This window comes from Zingiber officinale, chromosome 11A (genome assembly GCF_018446385.1).
Source record: "Zingiber officinale cultivar Zhangliang chromosome 11A, Zo_v1.1, whole genome shotgun sequence".
NCBI lineage: Eukaryota > Viridiplantae > Streptophyta > Magnoliopsida > Zingiberales > Zingiberaceae > Zingiber > Zingiber officinale.
Genome location: NC_056006.1, coordinates 82,457,667 through 82,485,370, shown reverse-complemented (window position 1 = coordinate 82,485,370; position 27,704 = coordinate 82,457,667). Strand labels below are relative to the sequence as shown.

Here is a 27,704-nt window from a genome sequence, read left to right as displayed (position 1 = left end):
TTGGATGAACTCGTGCTCCATTGAGGAATATTTCAACTATAATTTGATTGAGCCTGCGCTTCATGGTACAAAGTTTGAAGCAAATTTAAGTTCCATCCCGTTCCCACCCCAAGAAGCATACATATGCATCCTTGATAAAGTTCGAGATGATATGATTCTTAGGCTACTACACCTTAGTGTAAGCAGTATAATTGATTAATTTTCATCCACTATGAAGCATAATTAAGATTTTTCATTTACACAAAAATCAACAGTTTATCAATTACTAATTGAGCATCAAAAACTTGAATTGGTTGCAATACACACATTCTGCAAATCTTACAACAGAAATCAATTAACTTTTTACATGTACAACAAATTCACACACACAAAAGTGAGAAATCACAATGAAAACTATTTTCAAGGTAAGGTCACAGTAGAGAAACAAAGCAGTAAGTTCTATGCTAAATAGTCATAACATGATCTAATGTTATGTGAAGATCACTTGCAAAGAATCTTTAGGCTCTGGAAGCAACTTCTCTTTCTTGGTGATAGAAAAGCATCTCTTCCCACATCATCTCTCTGATCGCGTCTTCCTCGACATCGTCATCAAAACCAAGATCGACGGGGCTATCAGCAGTAGGATCAAGCAGGGGGTCGTAGTATGAAGCCATATAAGGATGTTGCAGTGCCTCAGTGACATCGATTCTCTTTGATGGATCAAAAACTAACATCTTCTTCAGCAAGTCGATGGCCAAGGGATTGGCATGGGGGTATATGCTAGCTAAAGGAATGCCGAGATTATGTGGCAATGACTTGATGTACTTACGAGCATGTTCATTGTCAACGAAGTTGAGATCAGCATCGTCCTTAATGCCAAGTACACTGACAATGCGCTCGAGCTGGTTGATATCGTCGGTGCCAGGAAAGAGAGGTCTGCGCCCAAGTAGCTCAGCTAGAATGCAACCGACAGACCACATATCAATGGAAGTATCGTATCTATTTGAGCAAACGAGCAGCTCTGGTGCTCGATACCATTGAGTAGCAATATATGAACTCATTCCTTGGCCACTCCGAGTCGTGGAACGAGCCAGTCCGAAATCACCGATCTTAAGCTTGCAATCGGCGCCATTGACAAAAAGGTTCTCTGGCTTCAAGTCTCTATGAATTACATTGGCCGAGTGAAGATACTTCAGTCCTCGAAGCAACTGCATTAAGAAAATTAATTTATTGTTATTGATTATATTGTTGGTAATAAATTCTTCTATATATATAGTCTTTTTTCCAATTAATATTGTCGTAGTGAATGCATACCTGAAAGAGGAAGTATTGACATTGGTAATTGAAAAGAGGCTGAGGTGATTGGATGATCTCGCACAAATTCGTATCCATAAGTTCAAAGACAAGGTAAACGTCTTTGAATAATCTCCTATTGGGAGGTACCATGACATCCTTTAGTGTGATGATATTATCATGCTTCAGCCGTCTCAAAAGCTTGATCTCCCTTAGAGTTCTCAATGGACGGATGGGATTTTCAAAGGTGTTGTTTATCTTCTTGATAGCAACTTTCTCTTTTGTTTCACGGTCGATCGACGAACATACGACGCCATAAGCGCCTCTCCCGATGGGCTCGATAGGTATATATTTAGTATCAATCTCAAATACAGTTCGCCAGATAGTGTAATAGCTCTTTCCTTTATTCTCAAAACCAGATGGAGGATGCGTTATCGATACCATAGCCATGTCCTGAAAATCCAACAAAAACATCAAACATTCAGATATATTGCTCTGCTAGCTATTTAAGGAATAAGAACTAGATTAGGAATAAGATCTAGATTCTCGGAACATATATTTTTCTAGAAATATTTCAAGATTTGTAGCTTTTTTAAAATTAATAATAATAATAATAATTATTATTATTATTATTATTATTATTTGAAATTCTAAAATGTGACAAATGTCTCAATCAAAGGTTTGTCAGTTTTCAAATTCTAAATTGACATTAATTTCTAGATTTGTTACCATATACTTTAATAATAATTATTATTATTTTCTGCTTATAATTCAAATCTGGTAACATATTTGCTATATTTGCTCGGAAAATTTAAACCGAGACAAAATAGGAAAAAACGTGTGTTTCTTGAAAAATATTTGTAGAAAACAATGATTTAGTATTCTCGAAACATTACTTAGGTTATTATGCATTTTCTTTATTACATATACGTACACCTTAAAAAGTAATTAAATCATTAAATTGGTAAATGTGGTAATAGACTTATATGTTTCGGCAATTTACTGGTTTTGTATTTTCCCCATTTATTACTTTATTTTGGAATTATCCAAACAACTTAACCTTACTAAATTCATTTTCCATTTTACTCTACTCCCTCCTTTACTACTGTTCATATGAAAATCAGCACCACAAAATCATATGACTCTCGTTCTCCTCTCTCGATCTCCATTGTTGGCAAAGGCAACACCTCTCAACCTTTAATGCGGAAGAAGAGGAATATAGAAAGAGATCGTGCGGAGCAACAAGACAAAGACTCACAAAAGGAAAGCAAACACGAGGAAGAAGAAGAAGAAGAGAAAGAAGAAGAGTTACCGTGGTTCGGCGACGTGCCTACTCGATAAAAACAGCTGAAGTTTTATTAGAATTCTTTCTACACAATTGAATCATATTCAATGATTCTTATGATTATTATTGTACAATAGGTTTATAATGATCTCTATAAATAATGCATAAATCTCAGATCCAGTAAAATCGTAAGAGAATTTTATTATAAAAAATCGCAACAGAATTCTGTTAATAAAAGCTGTAATAGAATTCTGTTATATAAAATCATAACAGAATTTTATTATGAAAAATCTTAGCAGATTTTTCTTCTATGACATCCAACACATTAGCCATTCGTAACAATCTTTACCTTGTGATGTTCTAGCATCCCACGTTTACCCATATGCTCTATCCGCATATGTCACAAAATAGTACTGTCTGATTCAGACTCCACTGAGGCGACTCCACCTACAACTGTAGTCCCTATCAACTTATAGATGTTTCCTTCTACCTTTTGTCCTTTCATTATCAGCAGAGCTCCCTTGCTGACTTTCATCACCCTACTCATTGATTCGTAATTGTAATTTTTTTTCGTCACATTACCTCTTGGACTCAAACAACACTAGGAAACATAGTTGGTAAGAGAACTAGCTTATGTGATGCGGCATCAATATTTTCTAAAGCTTATAAGAGTTTTTGCGAAGATATGGGATATTTTATTGTCTTCCCTGTAATTAAATTCAATTCGAGCTTGCAAATGAGTCTTGCTAAGCAATTTGCAGAAAAATAATTAGCGAGAATGTCCGAACTTTTGTCCTTTGATTGCAACAAAGGTGATAACCCTGATCCTGCGCCCTCCTGCCTCATCGTAAAAAATTGATAGGAAGGGCTAAAAGTTTATTAAATTTGCAAAGAATACTTATTAAATAAGTTACCTTAATAATGGATAATAGATTTTCCATGTTTTTTAAATTTGTAATGATTGCATTAATTAAGTTGACAAAGAATAAGAATATAATTAATATTTGTATGATTTCTATAGGCTCCCGGAATTTGTATAATAAAAAGGGTTATATAAAATGTCTTATTTAAATTGCATTTACTGGGTATTAATACTATAGTAACCGACGTATAGACTGAATCATATTTATACGTAATTAAATGAATGAATTTTTATTAAAATTAAAACAAGTGAGATTATTACTTTTCAAAAAATCATAAATATACTGACAAAAAATTGTGTTGGAAAATAAAATTGGAAGCACCACAAGTTTTTCCTTTTTTAAAAAATTATTTAAGAAGATTTGAATTGTAAAATTTATAACATTTATTTAAAGAAATTAATAAAGAATAAAATGGCATAAAAATCAAAAGGAGGAATTGCGACATTTCTTTTTCATTTATTATTAAAACGGTATTCCATCCCACTATTGTACATATAATTTGATAAAATTTCTCATATTTTTAGTATTATAATAATTATAAGATCAGTTAGGAGCGGTTACATAATTATAATAGTTATAGTACAATTATAATATAACATAATATTATTTTTATTTATTTTTGATAATTTAAGTACTCTTTAAGTACATTAATCATAGAGATGATTGATTCAGTGTATAGAAACTTCTCACCTTTCATTAAAGTTCAGAAAGCGTTAAGTGACCTATATTCACAGCCAAACCTTCTAAAATTAATCACAGCCAAACTTTCAGAAAGTGCTAAGTGTTAAGTTCACAAATGTCACATCCTTCTAAGTGGTCACTAATATTAAAAATAAGAATAATTAAAAAAAATAAAAAATCTACAGACCCATAATGAACTAACTTTTGATAATAAATAAATAAATAAATAAACATCTCTTTAATTATTATTCAATAAAGTGCACACTCACTCCCTTCTCATCTTAACCCCATTAAACGTAACCTAGGAATGACACTTGATCAAAAACACGAGTGTTGGAGTCGCCTATGCTGCGCTCGGTCGTGCACCACAATGCAACCGTCTCCTCCTCTTTCGGACCCCGCCCCCTTATGGTCCTTCTCTTCTCTTCTCTTCTCTTCTCTTCTTTTCTCTTCCTACTCTGTAAAAGCAGCTCCAACAATCATTTCCATGGCAGAACAACTCGTCAACTCCTGGGGTTTGTCGGAAGCCGTGGTGTCCAGGGCCTCCAAATCCCTAGCCCACCGAAAAACCTGACGCTGTTCTTAAATTCCTCAAATCCTAAGGATTCCATGGCTCCCACCTCGATAGGATCATTTGTACGCTCCCCAGCCTGCTCTACAGCAATGTCGAGAAGACCCTCGCGCCGAAGTTTCGATCTTTACGTGAAATCGGCTTCTCCGAGTCCGATCTTGTTGATATCATCCCTAAAAACACAAACCCGATTAACAAAAGCATGTGCGGCAGCGTCCTCTCCAAATTGCAGTTTTGGAAATGCCTCCTTGGATCAAGAGAGGTCCTTCTTAAGTGTTTGAAGAAGCAACGACTGTTCATATTCATAGGAAGCAAGAAGAGGGTAAATCTTAACCTGATTTTTTTAAGGAATGAATGTGGAATTCCTCAAGAAAGAGTTTCTCTAGTTGTGCGAAGTACTTCCAACTTCATCCTACAGAGCTTGGATTCACTATGGGCTTTGGTTCGTAGAGCTGATGAGTTTGGGGTTCCCCGACACTCTAAGATGTTCTTATGGACCCTTTATTCACTTAGAAAGGCCAGTCAAGATATAGTCAATACTAAGTTCAAGCTCCTGTTGAAGTTTGGATTGATTCAGAGATTCTTACGGCAATGAGAATGGCGCCGACTTTGTTATGTGTCGCCCAGAAAGAATTACACAAAAAGATGGAGTTTTTCATCAATGAAGTTGGGTTGACTTTTCGCATCAACCAACACATCTGTTGGATAGTTTGGAGAAGAGGATAATTCCTTGATTCTGCACTGTGAAGATTTTGAAGTCCAAAGGATTGTGTGCAAAACTCAGCATGCTTAATTACTTGATATTGCCAAATTCAAAGTTTATCAAGAATTTTGTTCTCCCAAATGAAGAAAATGCCTCTGAGCTGCTTAAGATCATAACCATGGCTGACAAGGGCGGGCAACAACCCCTTTAGTTTCTATTTTTCACAGATCTTTCAGGTCTGAGTTTCTTCTTATTAGAAATACTGATCTTTAAAAAACCACCAGAATTTTTGTTATTTTGTGTACTACTGGCATTTTCTCCTAACATCTATCTGATAATTGATATATTTTGTTTAGTAAACAATAACCTTAGCCAATGATCCTTTGTTAGTAAGTTGTACAGGTGGTTCTTAGAGCTTTATGATGATCCTTTGTATGCTAATTGGAGCAGTATTTTTTGAGATTCTGCAAAGATCTTTCATGGTGTGTTTTTTCCATCATTTATATATTTTAATGTTCATAATTCTAAAGTTTAGCAAAGATTGTTGTGCACTGTTTTACATAATATTTAAAATTAGCAACATGTTCTAGAGAACCCAAGCATTCATCCATTTGGTTTTGTATTTTATTTTATAGAACACATTGTTAAGATCATAGATGTATATGTTGGTTTTCTGTACTAACAGATTTGTTAAATATAATTGACTGAGTTACTTTTTAGTTATCCAAAAGCTCAAGTTGTTAAGGATGAAATCAATACATTTGTATTTACAACACTGTTCATGTAGTTGGACAAACATTAATCAACTCGATTCAACTAACCCAAACCCAACTAGTGATCTATGGGATATCCTATTGAATAAAAAATAAGATATTTTATTCCAAACCCTGGAGTCATTAGGAACTTTATTAATCCTCACATTATTTTGTTAGCATATTATATCAAGGTTTTTTCTTTTTCGACTCATTTGCATGAGTTAATAATCCATATTTTTTCATGAATTCTCATTTATGCCTTTCCTGACTTTTGGTTGAGACGACAACAAAAAAAGGAAAAGATGTCGAGGAAATCAATTCCTAATACAATCTTTCCTCTTCTTTTGAGGTAGGTAAATAGCATAGTGGAGTAGTGTAGGCTTGGAGATCATGCTCTCCTTCTCTTTTAAAAATCCATCCAAGTAAACACAACATCAGTGTGGCAAAGCTACATTATGCTCTAAAATATCCCAAGTCAAACATTGCATATATTACAATGTCCATCGAAGTCAATCAAACTACTCTGATATTATTATTATTCTTAGCTAAGAAGAAAATTGCATAACCCTTTTGCTATCGATTCATCTTAGAACTTAATATTATGCTCTTTTATTTTATTTCTATGCAGTGTTGACACAAACACACACACACAACCAAATCTATAATTTATATTTTTCAAAATGGATTAGTACTTTTAAATTTAATTTTTTTTGTCATGAGACTTAATAATGAATCAGTAACAGGGATCATGTCAGGCTTATAATCTAGAGGACCACTCACGGATCAACAAGTTGTAGAAGTTTGTCCATCAATATGAAGATTTGCTACTTAACAGTTTGCGGACAGTGGATGAGGGAGATTTGATGAGGGATAAACTCTGCCGATGCAAATAGGACACAAAATCTTTCAACAATTAATTGGTCGGATGAAAGAAACTGGTTCATGCTCTAAATTTTATTTTATTTTTTTCTTTTAGGATGAAGCACTTGTTATTTTTATTCATACTTGTACCGTTTCCATATGTTTAGTCTATTTGCTTGCCACGAGATCGAATTGTTGCAGAACCGGTAAAAAAACTCCTTTAACATCAATAGTCAACTAAGGCACACAATCTATTTAATTTGGCATTTTCGGTTCAGATTTATCGTGTTGTTCGTATGTCATCGTTCACTGCAGCTATTCATATGGGATTGTATGTGCTATGGTGAATTTACTTTACTAAGCCCAATTTAAAGTCATAGAGCTTAGCCAATAAAATGGGCCTTTGAGAATAAAGATGAAAGAGAAATTGTAGGACTTCATCTGCTGCAGTGAATTTTATTATAACCAAGTTTGATGGCACATGAAAGATGATCAGTAGTATTTTCTATACAATTGTGATGTTGTGGTGGTAAAACATGTTTATAAACACAAGGCTTGCAAGCACAATCTAGTCGAACCTATCTAGGGTGAAAAAAAGTAAAAGTCAGCTCCTTTTGATTGAAACCACACAAGCTTAGAATGCGGTTTGATTTGGACGGACTCGTGCTCCATTGAGGAATATTTCAACTATGATTTGATTGAGCCCGCACGTCATTGTACACAGTTTGAAGCAAATTGAAGTTCCATCCCATTCCCACTCCAACAAGCATATATATGCACCTTTCATAAAGTTCGAGACAACATGATTATTAGGCTACTACACCTTAGTGTAAGCAGTATAATTGATTAATCTTCATTGACTATGAAGCATAATTAAGATTTTTCATTTATGCAAAAATCAACAGTTTATCAATTACTAATTGAGCATCAAAAACTTGAATTGGTTGCAATACACACATTCTGCAAATCTTGCAACAGAAATCAATTAGCTTTTTACATGTACAACAAATTCGCATACAAAATGGTGAGAAATCACAATCAAAACTATTTTCAAGGTTAGGTCACAGTGGAGAAATAAAGCAGCAAGTTATGTGCTAAATACTCATGACACACTCTAATGTTGTGTGAAGATCACTTGCAAAGAATCTTTAGGCTCTGGAAGCAATTTCTCTTTCTTGGTGATAGAAAAGCATCTCCTCCCATATCATCTCTTTGATCGCGTCTTCCTCGACATCGTCATCAAAGCCAAGATCGACGGGGCCATCGACAGCAGGATCAAGCAGGGGGTCATAGTATGAAGCCATATAAGGATGTTGCAGTGCCTCAGTGACATCGATTCTCTTTGATGGATCAAAAACTAACATCTTCTTCAGCAAGTCGATGGCCAAGGGATTGGCATGGGGGTATATGCTAGCTAAAGGAATGTCGAGACTATGTGACAGTGACTTGATGTACTTGCGAGCATGTTCATTGTCAACGAAGTTGAGATCAGCATCGCTCTTAATGCCAAGAACACTAACAATGCGCTCGAGCTGGTTGATATCATTGGTGCTGGGAAAGAGAGGTCTGCGCCCAAGTAGCTCAGCTAGAATGCAACCGACAGACCATATATCAATGGAAGTATCGTATATATTTGAGCAAACGAGCAGCTCTGGTGTTCGATACCATTGAGTAGCAATATATGAACTCATTCCTCGACCACTCCGAGTCATGGAACAAGCCAGTCTGAAATCACCGATCTTAAGCTTGCAATTGGCGCCATTGACAAAAAGGTTCTCTGGCTTCAAGTCTCTGTGAATTACGCTGGCCGAGTGAAGATACTTCAGTCCTCGAATCAACTACATTAAGAAAATTAATTTATTGTTATTGATTATATTGTTGGTAAAAAATTCATCTATATATATAGTCTTTTTTCCAATTAATATTTTCATAGTGAATGCATACCTGAAAGAGGAAGTATCGACATTGGTTATCGAAAGAGGCTGAGGTGATTGGATGATCTCCCACAAATCTGTATCCATAAGTTCAAAGACAAGGTAAACGTCTCTGAATGATCTCCTGTTGGGAGGTACCATGACGTCCTTCAATGCGATGATATTATCATGCTTCGGCTGTCTCAAAAGCTTAATCTCCCTCACAATCCTCAATGGACGGTTGGAATTTTCAAAGGTGTTCATTATCTTCTTGATAGCAACTTTCTCTTTTGTTTCACAATCAATCGACGAACAGACGATGCCATAAGCGCCTCTCCCGATGGGCTCGATAGGTATATATTTAGTATCTATCTCAAATAGTACAGTTCGCCCGATAGTGTAATAGTTCTTTCCTTTATTCTCAAAACCGGGTGGAGGATGCGCTACCGATACCATAGCCATGTCCTGTAAATCCATCGAAAGCAACAAACATTAAGATATATTACTCTGCTATTTAAGGATATTAATTCATGAAAGATATATTAGCCGATTGATATTTAGCTACAAGGTTTTATGTTGATTTTATTCAAGAACCATATTTCATGCATCAATCACAAATCAAATCTGACAGCAAGAAGATGAGTAGTATAACTTACGGGTGTCGAGCGAGAGCAAGAAGCCTCTAGAGGATCCCGCAAAATAAGTGTAGATATGAAATGCTCGCTCGATTTAGGAGGCAAAGAAGTTAGGGTGAAGCAGGTGTTTGGCTAGCGATATTTAATAGTGTTTCTGGCGAGAGAGCGATGTTTTGGTAAAGTCAGTTCTTAAACTCTAATTTGACATGAATTTATTAGGAATAAGATCTAGATTGTCGGAACTTATTTTCTTGTTTCCAGATTTTTATTTAGAGTAACTTTTTATAAACTAATTATTATTATTATTTGAAATTCTAAAATGTGACAAATGCCTCAATCAAAAGTTTGTCGTTTCTTAAATTTAAAGTTGATATTAATTTCTAGATTTGTTTCCATATACAGTTCATTTTAGTAATAATTATTATTTTCTGCTTAAGATTCAAATATGTTAATATCTTTGCTCAGAATATCTGGAACTGAGATAAAATAGGAAAAAACGTGTGTTTCTCAACAAATATTTGTAGAAAACTGTGATTTAATATTCCCGAAAAATTACTTAGGTTATTATGCATTTCCTTTATTAAATATACGACCCCTTAAAAAAAATTAAATCACTAAATTGGTAAAAGTGGTAATAGACTTATATTTTTCGGCAATTTACCAAAATGCATAAATGGTTTTATATTTTTTCCTATTTCAGTACTTGATTTTGAAATTACCCAAACAACGTAATCTCTCTAAATTCATTTTATCCTCCTTCCTCCTCTCTTATTGTTCATCCGAAAATCAGCACCACAACACCATATTGTCCTCGTTCTCCTCTCTCGATCTCCTCCCTTTTTGCCTACTCGTCTTCTGCTCTTGAGCACCATGCCTGCCGGGGAAGGTCATCTCAAGTTTCGTGACTACTTCATGTTAGATTTTGGCGAGAAGCACCGTGAAAGAGTCTCCTTTCACTACAAAAAAACATAAATTTGGGGACAAATATTTGGAACGAAAATTATTCGTCCCAAAATTGCGACAAATTTAGGGTCGAAAACAAATTTCGACCCAAATAACCAACGAAAATTGCAACAAAAAAAATTTGTTTCAAATTTGCAACAAGAAACAATTTCGTTGCTAAATTCGTCGCCAAATCTGGAACGAATTCAGAATTCGTCCCAGATTTTGGGACAAATACTGCATTCGTCCCAAAATCTGGGACGAATTCAGAATTTGTCCCAAAATCTGGGACGAATCTAGGATTCGTCCCAAAATCTGGGACGAATCCAGGATTTGTTCCAAAAATGGTATTATTTTAAAAAAAAGACAATCAAATATCGAAGGCTTATATCTTGATCTAGAGACATCAAAATTTGATGAAACAAGTTTCTATGCATTCGTATCATTAACTTAATCGTAAATATGTCACAAAACATATTTTTTAAATAATATTTTAAGTGATTCAAATTTTTAATACCAAATTAGGTCAAATTGGAATTAAAAAATTCCAAAAATAAATATATTTGGTAAAAAATATTTTTATAGATATATTTATGATCAAGACAATGATACGAATGCATAGAAATTTGTTTCATCAAATTCCGATGTCTCAAGGTCAAGATATAAGCTTTCGGTCTTTAATTTAATTTTTTTAAAATTATTTTAAGTTTTGGGACGAATCCTGGATTCGTCCCAAAATTTGGGACGAATCCAGGAATTCGTCCCAAATTTTGGGACGAAAATATCTTTAAAAAAAAATAAAATGGGACGCCTTATATACGGACCTAGAGACATCGGAATTTGATGAAATAAATTTCTATGCATTCGTATCATTGTCATGATCGTAAATATATCCATAAAAATATTTTTTACCAAATATTTTTATTTTTGGAATTTTTTAATTCCAATTTGAACTAATTTGGTATTAAAAATTTGAATCACTTAAAATATTATTTAAAAAATATGTTTGGTGACATATTTACGATCAGGGCAACGATACGAACGCATAGAAACTTGTTTCATCAAATTCCGATGTCTATAGGTCAAGATATAAGCTTTCAGACACTAATTTACAACCGTTCACTACACAACACCTTTTTAGCTAATAGCAACCTATATATGTATTAAAAAATATCTACCTAGAGACATCATAATTTGATGAAATAAATTTCTATGCGTTCGTATCATTGTATTGATCGTAAATATATCCATAAAAATATTTTTTACCAAATATTTTTATTTTTGGAATTTATTAATTCCAATTTGACCTAATTTGATATTAAAAATTTGAATCACTTAAAATATTATTTAAAAAATATGTTTTGTGACATATTTACGATAAGGGCAATGATACGAACGCATAGAAACTTGTTTCATCAAATTCCGATGTCTCTAGGTCAAGATATAAGCTTTCGGTCTTTGATTTAATTTTTTTTAAATTATTTTAAGTTTTGGGACGAATCCTGGATTCGTCCCAAAATTTGGGACGAATCCAGGAATTCGTCCCAAAGTTTGGGACGAATATCTGGATTCGTCCCAAAATTTGGGACGAATCCAGAGATTCGTCCCAAAAATTTAAATATCTTTTAAAAAACAACCAAATGGGACGCCTTATATACGGACCTAGAGACATCGGAATTTGATGAAATAAATTTCTATGCATTCGTATCATTGTCCTGATCGTAAATATATCCATAAAAATAATTTTTACCAAATATTTTTATTTTTGGAATTTTTTAATTCCAATTTGACCTAATTTGGTATTAAAAATTTGAATCACTTAAAATATTATTTAAAAAATATGTTTGGTGATATATTTACGATCAGGACAATGATACGAATGCATAGAAACTCGTTTCATCAAATTCCGATGTCTATAGGTCAAGATATAAGCTTTCAGACACTAATTTACAACCGTTCACTACACAACACCTTTTTAGCTAATAGTAACCTATATATGTATTAAAAAATATATACCTAGAGACATCAGAATTTGATGAAACAAATTTCTATGCGTTCGTATCATTGTCATGAGCGTAAATATATCCATAAAAATATTTTTTACCAAATATTTTTATTTTTGGAATTTTTTAATTCCAATTTGACCTAATTTGGTATTAAAAATTTGAATCACTTAAAATATTATTTAAAAAATATGTTTTGTGACATATTTACAATCAGGGCAACGATACGAACGCATAGAAACTTGTTTCATCAAATTCCGATGTCTCTAGGTCAAGATATAAGCTTTCGGTCTTTGATTTAATTTTTTTAAATTATTTTAAGTTTTGGGACGAATCCTGGATTCGTCCCAAAATTTGGGATGAATCCAGAGATTCGTCCCAAAAATTTAAATATCTTTAAAAAAAAAAAACAAAATGGGACGCCTTATATACGGACCTAGAGACATCGGAATTTGATGAAATAAATTTCTATGCATTCGTATCATTGTCCTGATCGTAAATATATCCATAAAAATATTTTTTACCAAATATTTTTATTTTTGGAATTTTTTAATTCCAATTTGAACTAATTTGGTATTAAAAATTTGAATCACTTAAAATATTATTTAAAAAATATGTTTAGTGACATATTTACGATCAGGGCAACGATACGAACACATAAAAACTTGTTTCATCAAATTCCGATGTCGGCGGAAAAAACCAAACTTCATCACTGAAGAAAATTGGGAGAGGATCACTCTATTTTGGGCAACGGAGGAAAGTAAACAAAGGAGTGACCTGAATAGAATGAATCAATCTCACAATTCTGGTGACTCAAGTGCTATATATGCGGGAGGCTCCATTAACATAGATGAGCATAGACGGAGAATGGTAATAGTTTCACTCTTTCACAAATTTTTAATATATATCAAATTATTTCATTATTTGAAATAATGTTTTTTTAGACCAAGGAGACAGGGAAGGAGCCTTCTTTCATTGATGCTTTCACTCGCACTTTTAAAAAAAAAGATAACACATGGAGTGGGGCGAGAGCAAAAGCAGTCAAGGTTGGAATTAATTTTTATTTTACCTTAATATATGGTTTAAATTTAATTATTTACCTACCATTATTGTCTTAATATTATATGTGTTTCTATTATATCTAATCAATATCATATGTGTTTTACAAAACAGGAAAAATATGATCAACTCGAGCTAGCTCAAACATGCTCACAAGCTGGCATCGATAGTCAGGGGTCTGAGGAGTCTGTTGGCAATAATTTGAGTTTATGGTTAGAGGCCAGTGGAGGACCAAAAGGGGGAAGGATATTGGGGATGGGTTCCTTGAGTAGAACCCAAAGATTAGTTGGAACTTCTTCCTCCACATCAGCACTTACGACCCAAGTAAATACCTTAACTGATGAGGTTAGCCATCTGAAGGAAATAATTTCGCAAAGAGACCAAGAAAAGGTGCAAAGAGACCTAGAACGGGCTAATTTGGAGAAAGATATTAGAGAAATGCGCCGACAACAAGAATTTATCATGCAACACCTTCAGTTGAGCTCCGCTCAATGTCAGAATCCTCCCAATGATGACGATGATGATGCCTACGATGATAACGATGATGGCGGTGATGATTTTTGATAATTTTAATAATGTATGATGATTTTTTTTTCTTATGTTTACTGCTTTACACATTAATCAATGGTTTTTTAACTTTTCAACTCTGCCATTTGTAGGTTAAGTCTGTTGTCTTCTTGCACTGTTCCACTGTCAATGTATGAGATGACTTATCTTTGACGTAGACTAATCTATATGATTCTTAGTTGTGTACCAGTAACAAAATTAAAGCATAATTAGGCAATATGAATGTAGTCTCTAATACTCTGACTTTATTTTTTTCCTGATTTGATAATGTTGTTTGTGCAGGTCTCAAGTTGGTCTGATCTCAGTGTAGTTGAAGACAGCTGTATTTGTTCACCTCTTTTCGGTATTCCTAAGTTCTTTAATATGCATTGACTGATCTATATATAAAGTTAGCTTTAAATAATTATGTTATAGTTGTTTAATTATATAAAGTTAACTTTAAATAATTATGTTAAAATTAGCTTTAAATAGTTGTTTAATTGTGTTCATTCTTTTTGATAAGTTACTCTTTCTTGTTTTGTCTTCAATGATAATGATGCATAAAAGTTCTGAATTTGATCTATGTATAGTTTCAAAACTATATAGATACATAAAAGTTTTATATTTCATCTAGAATTACATTACACTATTCTAAAATTCTTTACTAGATAACGATGCATCCTCCTACCTTAATATTTTGTAAAGAGTTGTTAAAAATGTGCTAAAGTTATTCATATGAAATTGTCAACTAGTTAACACAATGAAATGAACAATTATTTTAAACATCCTTTAGTTTACATTAAATATCAACCAAAGACAAAACTATAAATTCAGCAAATTAAAATGAAAAATAAAGTTAACTAAGTGAGAAAATTTAAACCCTAATATCATACTTCACAATATCTCTCTCTCTTTTTCTCTATATGATGTGTCAATTATATTAGGTTGTATCGTAGTTACGATACATGTACTTAGCTTCAAAATAATTCTTATAATTTTATTTACCGTTGTTATGACATGGATGATTCATATCGTTGGTAACTATGACTTTTATTATAATTAGGGCTTTTATTAGAATGTTTAAGGAATTTCATATTTATGTTTTGTTTCCAATTATTCTTTTTACATGGTCATATCGTATAATATTTACAATCTTTCTTGTTAGACATGATCTAGTTTATTTGTTTGTTGTTATGTAGGCAAAAGAGATTTGATGGGGATCAAAGATTTTGTGGCACATGAAGATGACTATATGTATTCTTAGTGTTGTTGGTTGGATGATGGATTTATAAAACATTGGGTTGTTGAACTTTGTATCATATTTTCTAGTAGCTTGAACAAGATGGATATTGTAAACTTTGTTGCAAACTTTATACTTCTTGAATTATGAGTTGATCGATGTGTTGAATGTTAAATTTGTATGTGTTGAATGTTAAATTAGGATGTGTTGAATGCATATTATTTGTTATTTGAATTTGGTTTGTATGTATTTGGATTGTATTGCAGAAAGAGATTGAAGCTGGAAAAAATTATTTGAAATAGGGACGAATTTGGCAACGAAAATTATTTGTCCCAATTCTATCGTAATTTGGGACAAAATTATTTTCGTCCCAGAATTCGTTCCAGATTTTGGGACGAATCCACAAAATTCGTCCCAAATTTCGTCCCAGAATCTGGGACGAATTGTGGATTCGTCCCAAAATTCGTCCCAGATTCTGGGACGAATTTTGGGACGAATCCACAAATTTCGTCCCAGAATTTGGGACGAATTCTGGGACGAAAATTTATCTGGTGTGCAATGAACTTGGCAAGTTTTTGTTGCGAAATTCGTTGCCAGTTTTGCAACAAATTTATTATTCGTTGCAAAATTAGGAACAAAGATGGCAACAAAAATAATTTTGTCACCGAATTTGTCCCCAAATTCGTTGCAATATTAGGGACAAACTTGGCAACAAAATATAATTTGTCACTGAATTTGTCCCCAAATTTGTTGCAAAAATCAAGACAATTTTGGCGGAAAATTTATGTAAATTCGTCCCTAAATTTGTTCCTAGGTTTGCAACAAAAACAGTTTTCGTTGCAAATTTCTATACTTTTTTGCAACGAATTTGGGGACGAAAAGTTTTTTCGTCGCCAAATTCGTCCCCAAATTCGTCCCCAAATTTGCAACAATCCATAATTCGTTCCAAAAGTTGGCATCAACCATTTTGGGACGAAAAAATTTTCGTCCCAAATTTTGTCGCAAAAATTTTTGCAATGAATTTTTTTTCAAAATTCGTCCCCAATTTTGTCCCGAAATCCTTTATTTTTTGTAGTGTTTAATGGAATTGCCACAATTTCATTAAAGTAGACTGCTTTATTGTGTCAAAGAAGAGTATTCCAACCACTAAAACTTATTATACCAATGTTCCTGGAATCTTCTCCTTTCCAAATTGTGTTAGTTGATATGTCAAAAGTTTTAGTTGATATGGTCTAGCATTTAGGTAAGCTCGTCGAACCTGGTCTCATTTATTTATTGGATATTCACATATTTATTTCCTCTTTCCTGGATCACGTTCAATAGAAATAAATTGTTTTATGACAGGATCACAAAGTTAAGACTTTATGAATTCAGAAGATGTGTCTATTGAAGGGGGCATTAGGAATTGAGGGATGTCTTTTTAAAAAAATAATAATAATTTTTTTCCCTTTTTCATAGCGTTGATGATTTTTCGGTTCTAATCTAAAAAAATAACCCCTATTTAACAAACCAATTATATTATTTATAGTTACATAATCTCAAACAAAACTAGAATAACAAATATAATTTTAAGAAGAATGAAGTTTCAACAAAAAAATTTAATAATTCTATAAATACTAAATACTAAATAGTCATACATCATTAATTTTAAATTCTACAAATATTAGAGGGAGTTTGGTTCTTTCCTAGGAATCAAAATGAGAATGAGTATCATAGTATTATGGAATGGTAATGAGTATGAGATTGGGTATCATTCCTAAAAATGATGTTTAGTTAGTTAAATATTTTCAATTGGAATGAACCTAAATTTCCTTTTTTACCCTTACAAGAAAATAAAAGAAAAAATTAGATGGGAGAGAAAGTTGAATGTGAGAGAAACATATGATGAGAGAGAAAGTATGTTGGGAAAAAATGAAGAGAGAGAAAGTATGATGAGAGAAAATGAGAGAGTGTATGATAGGAGAGATTGAGAAGAGAAAATGTGTTGAGAGAGAAAGAGTGATGGAAAAAATGAAGAGAGAGAAAGTATTATGAGAGAAAATGAAAGAGTGAGGAGAGAGAAAGTATGGTGAGAGAGAAAGTGGGTTGAGAGAGAAAGAGTGATGAGAAAAAAATGAAAAGAGAGAAAGTGTGATAGAGAAAATGAGAGATTGAGGAGAGAGAAAGAGTGATGGAAAAAATAAAGAGAGAGAAAGTATTATGAGAGAGAATGAAAAAGTGAGGAGAGAGAAAGTATGATGAGAGAGAAAGTTGGTTGAGAGAGAGAGTGATGGGAATAAATGAAGAGAGAGCAAGTGTGATGAGAGAAAATGAGAGACTGGGAGAGAGAAAGTATGATGAGAGAGAAAGTGTGCTGAGAGAGAAAGTGTTATTAGAGAAAATAAAGAGAGAGTGTGTGATAAGAGAGAATGAAGAGAGAGAAAGTGTGATGAGAGAAAATGAAGAGAGAGTATGTTAAGAGATATTGAGGAGAGAGAAAGTATGATGAGAGAGAAAGTATGATGAAAAAATAAGGAGAAAGTGTGATGGAAGAAAATGAAGAGAGAGAAAATGAGGAGAGAGAGTGTATGATGGGAGAGAATATAGATAGAAAATGGTAGAAAATGTGTGATGAGAGAGAATGAGGAGAGAGAAAGTATGTTGAGAGAGAAATTGTGATAATAAAATAAGGAGAGAGAAAATATGATGAGAGAGAACAAGGAGAGAGTGTGAAATTAAAAAAAAATTGAACAAATATATTAAGGGTATTTTTGTCTAAAACTTAATTTACATTCATATTCCATCAAAACCCAAGGGAAGGGGTGAGTTTCATCTATACTTAAGTTTTTGAGTTTCATTCCAAAATCTTGATTCCATTCCCATCAACCAAACATAAGGTTTGGGAATGAATCCATTCCTTCATTCCCAAACTCATAAATCAAATACCACCTTAATCTAAATAGGAATAAATAATTAAATATAGTCATAGATTTATATTATGCACATATACAGAAACCAACAAAAGGTGGAAAAAAATATTTCTCTAAGCAACCATTGAAACAAACAAATCCAGAATTATAACCAATTTCTAGTTATATTTGAATTAAACTCATATTTTATTACCTCAAGAAAAAGTTCTCTCAAGGATCAAGTTCTATGCCTCTACCCCTGCATCAGACTTGAAATAAAAAAAATCGAGAATTAGAAACTAATTTCTAGTTTTATTTGAATTAAACTCATACTTTATTACCCGAAGAAAAAGTTGTCTCAACTCTCAAGCTCTGCCCCTGCCTCCAGGCTTCAATTCCTGAAAACTCTAACCCTTCAGCTTCTTATGTATCTCTCGTAACTCATATGAGATGAAATAAATGATTAATGATTCAATTGCTTTTAAAGTTTGGCGAGAATGAGGGAAATGAGAATTGGGTTTTGGACTAGGCTAAATTAAATTTGTACATTGGGCATAATAAATTTTTTTTTTACTATGCTACTTAGTAGAGAATGGGTCAAAGCAGGCCTAGGCTACAACCCAAGCCTACCACCCCTTACATCCGCTCATGTTAGTGTCATTCATGTCTTGTCACTTGCATTGTGCCCCCAGAGTTAATGTTATTATTGTTGATTAGAATCGAAGTGTTGTTATATTATAATATTTATATATATTGATCAGAAATAAACTCATATTTGTAACTACCATAATAAATGTATTAATGTTAATTAGAGTGGGAGTTAGTCATATTTTGACTTGGATGGTTGTAAGGTTTAGGGTTCACATTTTAGTGAATATGAATTATAATTGCTACACTAATATAAGAATAATTTAAAAAATAAAAAAATCTATTGACAGATAATGAAATATCTTTTGATAATAAATAAATAAATAAATAAATAAAAGACAACTCTTTAATTATTATTTCAATAAAAAGCACACACACGCCCTTTCTCATTTTAAACTTGTAAACTTTACCCACGAACGACACTTGATCAGAAATGTGAGCGTTGGAGTCGCCGCAATGTTGTGCTTGGTCGTACGCGGCAATGCCACCGTTTCCTCTTTCGGACCCCATCGCCTTGTGATCCTTCTTTTCCCTTCCTACTCTATAAAAGCAACTCCAACAACCATTTCCATGGTGGAACATCTCGTCAACTCTCGGGGGTTTGTCGGAAGCAGTGGTGTCCAGGGCCTCCAAATCCCTAGCCCACCTCAAATCCACCGAAAAACCCGACGTCGTTCTTAAATTCCTTAGATCCCAGGGATTCCACGGCTCCCACCTCGATAGGATTGTTTGTACGCTCCCCAGCCTACTCTGCAGCAATGTCGAGAAGACCCTCGTGCCGAAGTTTCGATCTTTACGCGATCGGCTTCTCCGTGTCCGATCTTGTCGATATCATCCCTAAAAGCACAAACCTTATTAACAAAAGCGTGTGCGGCAGTGTCCTCCCGAAATTGCAGTTTTGGGAATGCTCCTTGGATCAAGAGAGGTCCTTCTTAAGTGTTTGAAGAAGCAGCGACTGTTCATAGGAAGCGAGAAGTGGGTAAATCTTAACCTAAATTTTTTAAGGAATGAATGTGGAATTCCTCAAGAAAGAGTTTCTCTCGTTGTACGAAGTAATCCCAGCTTCATCCTACATAGCCTGGATTCACTACGGGCTTTGGTTTGTAGAGCTGATGAGTTCGGGGTTCCCCGACACTCTAAGATGTTCTTATAAACCCTTTATTCACTTAGAAAAGTCAGTTAAGATATAGTCAACACTAAGTTCATGCTCCTGATGAAGTTTGGATTGACGGAGTCAGAGATTCTTACTGCAGTGAGAATGGCGCCGACTTTGTTATGCGTGTCCCAGAATGAATTACACAAAAAGATAGAGTTTTTCATCAATGAAGTTGGGTTGACTTTGCGCATGAACCAACACATCTGTTGGATAGTTTGGTGAAGAGGATAATTCATCGATTCTGCGCTGTGGAGATTTTGAAGTCCAAAGGGTTGTGTGAAAAACTCAGCATGCTTAATTACTTGATATCACCAAATTCAAAGTTTATCAAGAATTTTGTTCTCCCAAACGAAGAAAATGCCCTTGAGTTGCTTAAAATCATAAGCATGGCTGACAAGGGGACCAACAACCCCTTTAGTTTCTATTTTGCAAAGATCTTTTAGGTCAGAGTTTCTTCTTATTAAAAATACTGATCTTTAAAAAACCAGCAGAATTTTTGTTATTTTGTGTACTACTGGCATTTTCTCCTAACATCTATATGATAATTACTATATTTTGTTTAGTAAACAATAACCTCAGCCAATGATCCTTTGTTAGTAAGTTGTACAGGTGGTTCTTAGAGCTTTTTGATGATCCTTTGTATGCTAATTGGAGCAGCATTTTTTGAGATTCTGCAAGGATCTTTCATGGTGTGTTTTTTCCCTCGTTTATATGTTTTAATGTTCATAATTCTAAAGTTTAGCAAAGATTGTTGTGCACTGTTTTACATAAAAATATTTAGAATTAGCAACATATTCTAGAGAACCCAAGCATTCATCTGTTTGGTTCTGTATTTTATTCTATAGAACATATTGTTAAGATCATAGATGTATATGTTGGTTTTCTGTCCTAATAGCTAGATTTGTTAAATATAATATACTGAGTTACTTTTTACTTATTCAAAAGATCAAGTTGTTAAGGATGAAATCAATACATTTATATTTATAATATTATTCATGCAGTTGGACAAACATTAATCAACTCGATTCAATTAACCAAACCCAACTAGTGATCTATGGGATATCCTGTTGAATAAAAAATAAGATCTTTTATCCCAAACCCTCGAGTCATTAGGAACTTTATTAATCCTCACATTATTTTGTTAGCGGATTATATCAAGGCTTTTTCTTTTTCGAATCATTTGCAGGAGTTAATTATTCATATTTTTTCATGAATTCTCATCTTTGCCTTTCCTGACTTTTGGTTGAGACGACAACAAAAAAAAAGAAGAAAAGATGTCGAGGAAATCAATTCCTAATACAATCTTTCCTCTTCTTTTGAGGTAGGTAAACAGCAGAGTGGAGTAGTGTAGGCTTGGAGATCATGCTCTCCTGCTCTTTTAAAAATCCATCCAAGTAAACACAACATCAGTGGCAAAGCTACATTATGCTCTAAAATATCCCAAGTCAAACAATGCATATATTACAATGTCCATCGAAGTCAATCAAACTATTCTGGTATTATTATTCTTAGCTGAGAAGAAAATTGCGCACCCCTTTTGCTATCGATTCATCTTAGGACTTAATACTATGCTCTTTCGTTTTATTTCTATGCAGTGTTGACATAAACACACACACACACCAAATATATAATTTATAATTTTCAAAATGGATTAGTACTTTTAAATTTAATTTTTTATCATGAGTCTTAATAATGAATTAGCTATAGGGATCATGCCAGGCTTATAATCTAGAGAATCACTCACGGATCAAATTGTGCATTGGTTGTAGAAGTTTGTCCATCAATATAAAGATATGCTACTTAACAGTTTGCAGACAGTTGATGAGGGGGATTTGATGAGGGGATAAACTCTGTCGATGCAAATAGGATACAAAATCTTTCAACAATTAATTGGTCGGATGAAAGAAACTAGTTTATGCTCTAAATTTTATTTTATTTTTTTCTTTTAGGTTGAAGCACTTGTTATTTTTATTCATACTTTTATCGTTTCCGTATGCTTAGTCTATTTGCTTGCCACGGGATCGAATTGTTGCAGAAATGGTAAAAAAAACTCCTTTAACATCAATAGTCAACTAAGGCACACAATCTATTTAATTAGACATTTTCGGTCTAGATTTATCGTGTTGTTCATATGTCATCGTTCACTGCGGCTGTTCATATGGGATCGTATGTGCTATGGTGAATTTACTTTACTAAGCCCAATTTAAAGTCATAGAGCTTAGCCATTAAAAATGGACCTTTGGGAATAAAGATGAAAGAGAAATTGTAGGACTTCATCTGCTACAATGAATTTTATTGTAACCAAGTTTTATGGCACATGAAAGATCTGTAGTATTTTCTATACAATTGTGATGCTGTGGTGGTAAAACATGTTTATAAACACAAGGCATGCAAGCACAATCTAGTCGAACCTATCCAGGGTGAAATAAAGTAAGAGTCAACTCCTCCCATGATTGAAACCACACAAGCTTAGAACGCGGTTTGATTTGGATGGACTCGTGATTTGGATGGACTCGTGCTCCATTGAGGAATATTTCAACTATGATTTGATTGAGCCCGCGCGTCATGGTGCAAAGTTTGAAACAAATTGAAGTTCCATCCCATTCCCACCCCAATAAGCATATAATGCAACCTTCATAAAGTTGGAGACGATATGATTATTAGGCTACTCCACCTTAGTGTAAGCAGTATAATTGATTAATCTTCATCGACTATGAAGCATAATTAAGATTTTTCATTTATGCAAAAATCAACAGTTTATCAATTACTAATTGAGCATCAAAAACTTGAATTGGTTGCAATACACACATTCTGTAAGTCTTGCAACAGAAATTAATTAGCTTTTTACATGTACAACAAATTCATACACAAAAAAGTAAGAAATCACAATCAAAACTATTTTCAAGGTTAGGTCATAGTAGAGAAACAAAGCAGTAAATTCTATGCTAAATACTGATAACACAATCTAATGTTGTGTGAAGATCACTTGCAAAGAATCTTTAGGCTCTGGAAGCAACTTCTCTTTCTTGGTGATATAAAAGCATCTCCTCCCACATCATCTCTCTGATCGCGTTTTCCTCAACATCGTCATCAAAACCAAGATCGACGGGGCCATCGGCAGCAGGATCAAGCAGGGGGTCATAGTATGAAGCCATATAAGGATGTTGCAGTGCCTCAGTGACATCTATTCTCTTTGATGGATCAAAAACTAACATCTTCTTCAGCAAGTCGATGGCCAAGGGATTGGCATGGGGGTATATGCTAGCTAAAGGAATGTTGAGACTATGTGGCAGTGACTTGATGTACTTACGAGCATGTTCATTGTCAACGAAGTTGAGATCAGCATCGTCCTTAATGCCAAGTACACTGACAATGCGCTCGAGCTGGTTGATATTGTCGGTGCCGGGAAAGAGAGGTCTGCGCCCAAGTAGCTCAGCTAGAATGCAACCGACAGACCACATATCAATGGAAGTATCGTATCTATTTGAGCAAACGAGCAGCTCTGGTGCTCGATACCATTGAGTAGCAATATATGAGCTCATTCCTTGGCCACTCCGAGTCATGGAACGAGCCAGTCCGAAATCACCGATCTTAAGCTTGCAATCGGCGCCATTGACAAAAAGGTTCTCTGGCTTCAAGTCTCTGTGAATTACGTTGGCTGAGTGAAGATACTTCAGTCCTCGAAGCAACTGCATTAAGAAAATTAATTTATTGTTATTAATTATATTGTTGGTAATATATTCTTCTATATATATAGTCTTTTTTCCAATTAATATTTTCATAATGAATGCATACTTGAAAGAGGAAGTATCGACATTGGTAATCGGAAAGAGGCTGAGGTGATTGGATGATCTCCCACAAATCCGTATCCATAAGTTCAAAGACAAGGTAAACATCTTTGAATGATCTCCTGTTGGGAGGTACCATGACATCCTTTAGTGTGATGATATTATCATGCTTAAGCTGTCTCAAAAGCTTGATCTCCCGTAGAGTCCTCAATGGACGGATGGGATTTTCAAAGGTGTTGTTTATCTTCTTGATAGCAACTTTCTCTTTTGTTTCACGATCGATCGACGAACATACGATGCCATAAGCGCCTCTCCCGATGGGCTCGATAGGTATATATTTAGTATCAATCTCAAATACAGTTCGCCAGATAATGTAATAGCTCTTTCCTTTATTCTCAAAACCAGGTGGAGGATGTGCTATAGATACCATAGCCATGTCCTGTAAATCCAACAAAAACAGCAAATATTAAGATATATTGCTTTTCTATTTAAGGAATAAGAACTAGATTAGGAATAAGATCTAGATTCTCGGAACATATATTTTTCTAGAAATATTTCTTGATTTATAGCTTTTTTTAAAACTAATTATTATTATTATTTGAAATTCTAAAATGTGACAAATGTCTCAATCAAAAGTTTGTCATTTTTCAAATTCTAAATTGACATTAATTTCTAGATTTGTTACCATATACTTTAATAATAATTATTATTATTTTCTGCTTAAGAATTCAAATCTGGTAACATCTTTGCTTAGAAAATTTAGAACCGAGACAAAATAGGAAAAACGTGTGTTTCTCGAATAATATTTGTAGAAAACTATGATTTAATATTCTCGAAAAATTACTTAGGTTATTATTCATTTTCTTTATTAAATATACGTACAACTTAAAAAATAATTAAATCATTAAATTGGTAAAAGTGGTAATAGACTTATATGTTTCGGCAATTTACCAAAACACAGATGGTTTTGTATTTTTCCCATTTATGTACTTGATTTTGAAATTATCCAAACAACTTAACCTTACTAAATTCATTTTCCATTTTACTCTACTCCCTCCTTTGCTCTTGTTCATATGAAAATCAGCACCACAGCACCATATGACTCTCGTTCTCCTCTCTCGATCTCCATTGTTGGCAAAGAGGGGGCAACACTTCTCAACTTTTAATGCGGAAGAAAAGGAATATAGAAAGAGATCATGTGGAGCAAAAAGACAGACTCACAAAAGGAGAGCAAACACGAGGAAGAAGAAGAAGAAGAGAAAGAAGAAGAGTTATCGTGGTTCGGCGGCGTGCCTACTCGACAAAAACAACTGAAATTTTATTAGAATTCTTTCTACACAATTGAATCATATTGCATGATTCTTATGATTGTTATTGTATAATAGGTTTATAATGATCCTTATAAATAATGCATAAACCCAAGATCTAGTAAAATCGTAAGAGAATTTTGTTATATAAAATCGTAACAGAATTCTGTTATAAAAAAATCATAACAAAATTTTATTATATAAAATCGTAACAGAATTTTATTATGAAAAACCTTAACAAATTAAAAATATGAGATATTTTACTGTCTCATGTGATGCTGCATCAATATCCTTCTAAAGCTTATAACACTTTTTGCTTAGATATGAGATATTTTACTGTCTTCCCTGTAATTAAATTGAATTCGAGCTTGCAAATGAGTCTTGCTAAGCAATTTGCGGAAAAATAAATAGAGACGCGTCGAGAATGCCCGAACTTTTGCCATTTGATTGCAACAAATATGATAATAGATTTGCCATGCTTTTTAATTATAAGCTACCGGAATTAAATGGATTTTAACATTTAATGTTTACAAGTGGGATTTCTAATTTCCTGTTTAAATTATTAATTTGTATAATTAAAAAGGTTATATAAAATGTCTTATTTAAATTGCATTTACGGGGTATTAATACTATAATAACCGACACGTATAGACTGAATCATATTTATACGTAATTGAATGAATGAATTTTTATTAAAATTAAAACAAGTGAGATTATTACTTTTCAAAAGTCATAAATATATTGAAAAAAAATTGTGTTGGAAAATAAAATTGGAAGCACCACAAGTTTTTTTTTCTTAAAAAAAATTATTTAAGAAGATTTGAATTATAAAATTTGTAGCATTTATTTAAAGAAATTAATAAAGAATAAAATGGCATAAAAATAAAAAAGGAGGAATTGTGGCATGTCTTTTTTATTTATTATTAAAAGGGTATTCTATCTTGCAACTATACATATATTTTGATAAAATTTCTCATATTTTTATTATTATAATAATTATAAAATCATAGTTACTATACGATATTATAATAGTTATGCAGTTATGAGCGGTTACATAATTATAATAGTTATAGTACAATTGTAATATAACATAATGTTATTTTTATTTATTTTTGATAATTTAAGTACTTTTTAAATAAATTAATCATAGAAATGATTGATTAAGTCGCATAGAAGTTTCTCACCTTTTATTAAAATAAATTTAGAAAGTGCTAAGTGGCCTGATATTAAGAGCGGATCCAGCGGCGGACCCCGGGGGCATCGGCGGTCGCCTCCCCTTACCGACAATGGAACCCATAGCATTATAGTGTTCTACATGTAGAGATAGAGGATATCGCCCATTGTTTCATGTAAAAATTGTCCCTCTATACTTAAATTTTTGAATCCGCCATTACCTGATACTCATAGTCAAACTTTCTAAAATTAATTGTTGGATATGATTTTACAAACCAAAATCTTGGTGTCATCAATCGTTGAAAGTGAAGTTTGACTTCAAAACCGAAATCTACGTTTCTCGTAGATAAATTTGGACTATTAATTTGCTTAAAACCAATTACGGGTGAATGAGAAATTAATTGCTTAAAGATGTGCTCAAATTAACATTAAGGAAAAAAAAAAGAGATTTTAGTCCCACATTGCTAACCGGCGAGAGCCAGCGTTTCCTTATATGTGTTGCTGTGTTAATGTTGTTAATACAAAAGCACAGGTGCTCTCTACCCTTGGGCGAGCGCAATGGGTGCTTTATTGGCGTGGCATGTCGGGTGACGAGGCAGTGCCTATGTGGCACATAGGCACGTGACTGTGTAGAGAGCAATGACTGGATTGAGCGAACAGATGGTGACCGTCAGATCAAAGATAAGGACATATCGCAGATAGATGCGATCTCGAGCGTCAGATTCTAATCTGGCCTTGAAGAGGAAGGTTTGATCTCAAGTGTCGGATTAAATGTTGTAATCTGACGGCTGAGATCAAGATCAGATCTAAAGAGTTATAACTCTTCAGATCAAGGGACGAGATCATATCAGAATCTAAAGAGTTATATCTCTTCAGATCTGATGATTGAGATTAAAAGTCATCTAAAGAGTTATATATCTTCAGATTTGATGGCTAAGATTAAAGGATCTTTAAGGGGTTATACCCTTTCAAAATGAACGATCCAGATCAGTCCAAACCAAGGGTTACTTACCTCTTCACCCAATATAAATAGATCCCTCTTCTTGGAAATCATTCATTCGAAAAGCATTTGCATTCAAACCATTCATCCATCTCTTGCATAAAAAGAGTCTACGAGAAGGTGTCTTGAAATTTGAAGTGATACTATTTCGAGACGTCATCGTTGTATCTTGGGAACGAATTGTGAGCACCGTAACGGAGCAATATCGTTTTATGGAGATAGTGTCGAACACTAGCCTCGACGACAACTCAGTTTGCTTCCTCTTGGCAGCAATCTCCCGGAAGTCCCGATAGTCGACTAAAATCGACTATGTCAACTACCGAGGAGCAAATCCAGAGGTTCGAGGACCTCACAA

The 27,704-nt window shown here is 33.6% G+C and overlaps 3 protein-coding genes and 1 pseudogene across 3 annotated transcripts; 1 reads left to right on the top strand and 3 right to left on the bottom strand.

Moving 5' to 3' along the window:
• Positions 1–497: 497 nt before the first annotated feature.
• On the bottom strand, positions 498–1,719 carry LOC122031515 (mitogen-activated protein kinase 3-like). The gene is made up of 2 exons (XM_042590623.1): positions 1,294–1,719; positions 498–1,187 (listed from the first exon to the last, which is right to left on the bottom strand). The coding sequence occupies exons 1-2, from the start codon at positions 1,714–1,716 to the stop codon at positions 498–500; spliced, it is 1,113 nt and encodes a 370-aa protein (XP_042446557.1). The 5' UTR covers positions 1,717–1,719.
• A 2,929-nt stretch (positions 1,720–4,648) lies between these two features.
• On the top strand, positions 4,649–5,327 carry LOC122031514. Its single transcript, XM_042590622.1, has 2 exons — positions 4,649–4,676; positions 4,765–5,327. Exons 1-2 carry the CDS (start codon positions 4,649–4,651, stop codon positions 5,325–5,327), a joined length of 591 nt encoding a protein of 196 aa, XP_042446556.1.
• A 2,689-nt stretch (positions 5,328–8,016) lies between these two features.
• Positions 8,017–9,777, bottom strand: LOC122032098 (annotated as a pseudogene).
• A 13,303-nt stretch (positions 9,778–23,080) lies between these two features.
• Positions 23,081–24,299, bottom strand: LOC122031512 (mitogen-activated protein kinase 3-like). The gene is made up of 2 exons (XM_042590621.1): positions 23,877–24,299; positions 23,081–23,770 (listed from the first exon to the last, which is right to left on the bottom strand). Exons 1-2 carry the CDS (start codon positions 24,297–24,299, stop codon positions 23,081–23,083), a joined length of 1,113 nt encoding a protein of 370 aa, XP_042446555.1.
• Positions 24,300–27,704: the final 3,405 nt, after the last annotated feature.

Bases quoted from the DNA above. Each gene is read 5' to 3' on its own strand.
- LOC122031515 (XM_042590623.1), bottom strand. From the start codon at position 1,716: ATGGTATCGATAACGCATCCTCCATCTGGTTTTGAGAATAAAGGAAAG. The intron at 1,188-1,293 runs GTATGCATTCAC...TTCTTAATGCAG, and splicing joins GTCAATACTTCCTCTTTCAG to TTGCTTCGAGGACTGAAGTA.
- LOC122031514 (XM_042590622.1), top strand. From the start codon at position 4,649: ATGGCAGAACAACTCGTCAACTCCTGGG. The intron at 4,677-4,764 runs GTTTGTCGGAAG...TCAAATCCTAAG, and splicing joins ACAACTCGTCAACTCCTGGG to GATTCCATGGCTCCCACCTC.
- LOC122031512 (XM_042590621.1), bottom strand. From the start codon at position 24,299: ATGGTATCTATAGCACATCCTCCACCTGGTTTTGAGAATAAAGGAAAG. The intron at 23,771-23,876 runs GTATGCATTCAT...TTCTTAATGCAG, and splicing joins GTCGATACTTCCTCTTTCAA to TTGCTTCGAGGACTGAAGTA.